Raw genomic sequence first — 6,120 nt, forward strand, 5'->3', positions numbered from 1 at the left:
TTTCAGACAAAATAAGAAAACTTTGGTAAATTCTGGGAGAGGAAATGGGCTAAATGGTCTGCCCTTCCTTCTTTGCTCTCAACTCCACCATCTCCAATGGCGAAGTCTTCTAGGCCCATATACTGATTCAAGGAGGCCCTCTCTCGTCTACAGCCAGGCCAGGCAAAGATTAATCCCTGGAGAAGCCAGGGGTGAGGTATTACTCCCACAGATGAAGGGGGCCTATAAGCCTTAATAGTTACTGCACACTTAGTACTGAGCCTGGCACACTATAAGTGTTTTACAGACATCATCTCAGTCTTGAGAGGTCTACGTTATCAACATACCCATTATACAGGTGGGGAAAAAAACTTCAGAAGTTCGGTAACTTAGCCAAGGACACAGCTGAAGGCCAAAGTCTGTACCCATGACCATTTGCATTATTACAGCTCCCAGGGGTAGATATAGGAAAGGGGGACCCCTGCTTGACAGTTCAGATTCCCCTGATGCCCTTTGACCTGACAAGCTCTTCATTAAGAATTGGAACAGGGAGGTCCAGTTGGTGCCCCCAGGAAGAACTAGCCCAAACAGCTTGGGTTGAGCCTCTGTCCCAGTCCTCAGCTGTCCACTCCTGACTCTGCATCTTCTCTCTGGATGGTGGTGTTGGAGCTGCTGGAGGGCTCATCCGGGGAGGCAGCCATGGCAGATGCAGCTGGCAGTCTCAGCCTTTGCTGCTTCTGATACTTAACCCTGCGGTTTTGGAACCAGACCCTCACCTGTAATTGAGGCAGTGAGAAGAGATCAGAATGTGACCAGCAGTTCCCACTGCTTCCCCCATTCCCACAGTCCCCACTCCTCTCTGGTCAAAATTTACTCTTCATTCTAAGGGAAGCACACCCTTCCCTCTAATGCCAGTCACCACTCATTCACTCAGCAAATATTTATTGAGCTCCTGATATGAACTAGGCATCACCCTAGGTGACGGTGATAATAGTGAGCAGTAGAGGCATGATCTCTGCCCTCATGGAGCTCATAGTCCAGTGGAGGGAGACTAATAACAAACATGGAAACAAATGTATAAACACAAAAGGGGGTATGAAGAGGGGTTTGAGCCTCCCTGAAGAACCAGCACTTAAGCTGAGGCTCAGAGGATGAGAGGCCAGCCCGATGGGGACAGAGAAAAAAGCAAGCCAGGGCAGGGGAACCAAGCTTGGAGCGTCTGAGGACCAAAAAGGAGGACAGCATGGCAGGCACATCTGAGAGGGGAAAGCAAAGGAAGGGAAACTGTGAAGGCCATGGGTTAGAAGTGTCAACTTTGAGCTTTTAAGTGGGATGAAACACAGTCCTATTTACATGTCAAGTAAATTGCACATCTGGCAGTTGTGTGAAGAATGGATATAAACAGATTTGGGGAGATAGCTGGGGAGACTATTGCAGGGATCTAGTGAGAGCTGGGGCTGCACGCTCCCTTCCCTGTGTGATGAGAAAAACAGTCCCATTTGGAACTGGGGGCAATGGAGAGAAATGAAATGATTCCAGTTGTATTTTGGAGGTAGAAGTGAAAAGGCTAGCTGATGGATTGGAAGTGGGAGAGAAAGAGGAATCTAGGATGACTAAGTGTTTTGAGCAACTGGGTGGACGGTGGTGCCATGTGTGGGAAAAGGAAGAGATATGGGGAGAAAAAAAAATCAAGAATTGAGGTTCTGACTTAAGTTTAAAATGGCTACCCACAAGACATCCAAGTGGAGGCCGCAAGAAGGTAGTTAGATGTACAAGTCAGGAAAGAGAGGTGGGCTGAAGATAAAAATTAGGGAGTCACTGGCTTACAGATAGTATTTAAAACCCATGGGGATAGATTAAATCAGCTAGGGAGGAAAATTCGAGGTCACAAAGAGAAGAGTTGCCTACAAAGGGAACCAAGAAGAAAGGACCAAAAAGCCAGGAGAAAAACCAAGAGAGTGTGGTGTCTGGAAGCCAAGAGAAGAGTGTATTTCCTAAGAGAAGGAGTGGTTGCCTGTACTGAGTGGTGGGGTAAGATGAGGAAAGGAAAGCATCTGCTGACTTTGGCAACATGGAGGACATTAGAGACCTTGATGAGAAGGTTCAATGAAATGGTAGGTAAAGAATTCACAATGCAATGAGTTAAGGAGTAGATGGGAGGTGAGGACATACAGAGAACATAGCCAGTTCTTGATAGGTTTGCCTCTGAAAAGAGCAGAGAGATGATGCAGTAGCCAGAGGGGAATATGAGGTCAAGGGAATGTTTATTATTTTTAATATTTAGTCCCTTGAATACCTACTTAATTTCACTGTCAGCTCCTTATTTAGCATGGAGACATTACATTATAAAGTTCTAGATTAACACCATGTGTTGTTTCCATAATGTGATTTCAAATAGGACTATTTTTCTCAACATATAGGGAAGGGAGTGTGCCAGTGGTTAGGGCCTGTCTCCCCCATCGGCATGGCACAGAGGATGAAGGCCTATAAATTCCTCCCAGCCCCAACTCAGGGTCTTTGAGAGAGTAGTATCTGTCCCTAGGTACAGCCCGGGCCCCACAGGAGTCCCTGCTCTCACCTGGTTCTCTGTAAGGTTGAGCTGGGCTGCCAGCTGGGCTCTCTTCTTCCCCACTAGATTGTGCTGTTTTGCAAACACTTTCTCCAACTCTTCCAACTGCTCCAAGTTAAACATGGTTCGGACCCTCTTTTGGGATCTCTCAGTGTCCTGAAGGTCCTGAGCTTGGGCCCAGTTGCGGGGACCCCAGAGGCCTAGGCAGTGAGCCAGCTCCAAGCCTGAAGAGCAATTAGCAGGAGGAGAGGTTAGCCAGTAACCCCCTAGCTTCTCATCTTAGAGGAGAGAGAACAAGCTCACAGCTCCACTGCCCTGTCTTACCCTTGGCCAGGTAACACAGCAAGAAGGCAGGGTGGGAAGAGACTGCGCAGAAGTAAAACAAATGAGAAAGAAGGGACAGTGTTGTGAGACCGCTTCGGGTTCCATTATTCTTCAAGTGAGTGGCATAATCTTTGGCCCTAAGAGGAGCTGCCAAACCTCCATCTCTCCTTTCCTTTCCTTGGCTACTTCAGGAAAACCCTATGGGATGAGCAGAGAAGAGACCTGCTTCTGAACAAAGAGTGAGGGTTCATCCTTTTTGTTCATTCAACTTTTTGAATGTCTACTATGTTTCAGGCATGGTTCCAGGACAAAACAGAAAATCCCTAATAGTAAAAAAAAGGCAAATAAGTAAAATATTGAGTATGTCAGAAAAGGATTAGCACTAGTGAGAAGAATAAAGCAGGGAAGGACAGGGTTAAGTGTGTGGGAGGGGGAGGGGGGATAGTTTGTATCTTTAGAAAGGTAGGCACCTCACTAAGTTGACACTTGAACAGGGCCACTATGTATAGCTTGTGCCCTGCACACAGGTACCCAGCTGAGAGGGTAAGTGGAGTCTGAAATTCTGACCACTCTCCACAGGCCAATTCTTCCTGCCTGACAAGGTGTTGTGCCAGCTTGAAGTTAGGGGGTGACCTTTTCTAATGCACACAAGGGTGCTTTTCAGCTCATAGAGCTGTGGGCCAGCAGAGATGGAGATTGGTCTGCCAGAGGGCAGTACCTGAGTCATAACTCCAAAGGAGTGAGGAAGTAAGCCCTTGGGCTAGCTTGGAGGGAAGTGTTCCAGACAGAGGCCTGGCAAGTGCAGTGCTAAGACTGCTCAGCTCCCACTAGCCTTGGGGAGGCTCCAGGGCTGGCAAACGAAACTGCCCCAGTGAAGGGAGTGAGTCCTGGCTGCCCAAGACCCAAACCACTGGGCTCACCTGGCTTACCATAAACATAAGCATTAATAGAAAACTATGAAGAACAATCAATGGGGCCAGATTTAAAATATGGTACATCCTAACAATGAACCATTCTGTGGCAAAGAAGCTCTGCATGGACTTACAAGGAAAAATCTCTGATTCACGGTCAGGTGAAAACAGTAAGGTGCAGAGCAGTGTGTCTAGTATGGGGGTTAGAAGAATGTGTGTGTGTTTATGTATGTATATATATATTTATTCTCACACATATATACGTGTGTGCAGGTATAAAATACCACTGGAAGAATAAAGAAACTGGTGTCTGGCTGCCTGCGGGGTGGGGAGAACCAGGTGGCTGGGGGACAGGAGTGGTAAAGGAAACTCTTTTCCATACTATATCTCAGTTAGCATTTTGAAGTTTGAACTGTATGGATGTAATACCCATGCAAAAACTAACTTGAAAATGAGACAACCATATACAAAGTCGTAAACTGCAATTCAAACCTCAGGTGTGTGGGGATGTTAGAAAAAGGTGGCTTGGAGTGAGGGCTGTGGCTCTTATTCATGGCACGAATTTGGATGGGGTTGGGAGACCAGTGTTTCTCTCCCACATGGTTAGGAGAAATGCCAGCTGAAGGGAGTTGAGGAGATGCAGGATGGGGGGAACCCAGGAAGTAGGAACCAGGTAAGATTGTCTTACAAGGATCTTGGTATGGGTCAATAATGCTTGCACTAACTTTGCTTCTGTTTTCCTTCATGGGAACCACTCAGATGCATGAACCAGAGAGCCAAAGATGGCAGAAACTCGTGTAGATGGATGTTAATGCTAGAGGAGAAAGTTACCTCAATGGTTAAAGTCTCGCTGGGATTTAAGTGACTGCGCTCCAAGGACCCAGAGCCCCAAGGTACCACTCTAAGAGCTATAAGCAAGCAGGCGCAGAGCCGTAACCGCGTCGGCTAACTCCCAACAGCTCCTCGCTGGAGGGTACCAGCGGCAGCATCCGCTTCTCCCGTCTAAGACCGGACCCTGGGTTCGCGACGAGAGCCGCTTTGGGAAAGAGCCTGCGCCACCAAGCATTATCCGAAGCGGGTGTGGGAGGGAGCAAGGGCCTCTACCAATCCCTCGTCCAGCGACGCGGGGCTGGGCCCCCTGCAGCCCTGCGCTGGTCCTAGTTGTCTTCCGAGCCCCCTCTGGCCCGCCCTCACCTCCCGCTCCGCACCCGCCTCACCACACACACCTTCTCCCACCTCAGCGGCGGGCCGGGCAGCCTCCCACCCGGTCTGGGTCCCTCTCTCCGCCCGGTATCAACGGCAGGCTCAAGGGTCATAGCGTTTCCACCCACTCTAACAGTGTGTGGCTCTCAAACTCGGGGACTTCTCCTCTACCCTGTGCCCACCGTCGCGGCCGTCCGCCACCTCGTACCTGTGACGCCGAGGCCCTGGAGGCCGCAAAAGTGGGCGGTGCGCAGCCGCAGCACCGGGAGCTGGGGGCACCGCTGGTCGAGCCCCGCGTTCAGGTAGGCGGGCAGCCACGTAGCCGGGTACGCGCTGGGCAGAGCCGGAGCGGGAGGCCGGGCGGGCGCGGTCCAGAGGCCCCCGGCAGCGCCGGCGGAGACAGACAGAGAGGAGATGGCGGGCGCACGGCGGTCGGGTCTGGCCAGGATGGCCTCGACAGAGAAGGAGGACTCGAGGCGTCCGGTTGCACGGGGTGGGCCTGGGCCTGCCGAGCGGCGCGGCAGCGCGGGGGACGCGGGCGCGGGAGACGCGGGCGCGGGAGAGCAGCTGGAGCGCGGGCGCTGGACCCGGGCGCCCGAGGTAGCGGGCGGCCGGCAGCCTCGCTGCCCGGGGCTGGGCATGGCGCGGCCCTTGCCCGGACGGGCGCAGGGAGGGGAGCCGGGGGCCTCTGGGCTGTGTGGGCAGCGCGAGAAGAGAGTGAGGACACCTGCTTTAAATAAGGGAGCGAGCCTTGCTGTCCAGGAACAGCCGCCGCTGCCGGCGAGGTCTCTTAAATTGGACAGGGCGGGGCCGGACTGCCCGGGCCTTTTCTTCCCGCAGCCCAGGCACCGCCTCCCGGGCGCAGCCAACCCCGCAAAGTCCCAAAGCTCCGTGTACCCCAGCGCCCTCCCTCCTTACGCATTAAAAAAATCCCACCCCCAACCCCAGCCCGTGCTGTCGGGTAAAGGACCCTGAGCTCGCTGTGACTTGCTGGTGATCCTGGGCGAGCCACCCTGCCAGTGTAGATGGATGTTAAGCTTTGCCTTCAAGCTTTAGCTCATCCTCTCACTGTCTGTGAAGCAGAAGCCCCTGGCCACACTCACCTGTGACTGCGCAAGCCCTTAAATTAAAAAA

The 6,120-nt window shown here is 52.0% G+C and overlaps 1 protein-coding gene across 1 annotated transcript; it reads right to left on the bottom strand.

The window, feature by feature from the left end:
* Nucleotides 1-596: 596 nt before the first annotated feature.
* Nucleotides 597-5,627, bottom strand: NOTO (notochord homeobox). Its single transcript, XM_060170027.1, has 3 exons — nucleotides 5,195-5,627; nucleotides 2,558-2,772; nucleotides 597-755 (listed from the first exon to the last, which is right to left on the bottom strand). Exons 1-3 carry the CDS (start codon nucleotides 5,625-5,627, stop codon nucleotides 597-599), a joined length of 807 nt encoding a protein of 268 aa, XP_060026010.1.
* Nucleotides 5,628-6,120: the final 493 nt, after the last annotated feature.

This window comes from Lagenorhynchus albirostris, chromosome 13, assembly GCF_949774975.1.
Source record: "Lagenorhynchus albirostris chromosome 13, mLagAlb1.1, whole genome shotgun sequence".
NCBI lineage: Eukaryota > Metazoa > Chordata > Mammalia > Artiodactyla > Delphinidae > Lagenorhynchus > Lagenorhynchus albirostris.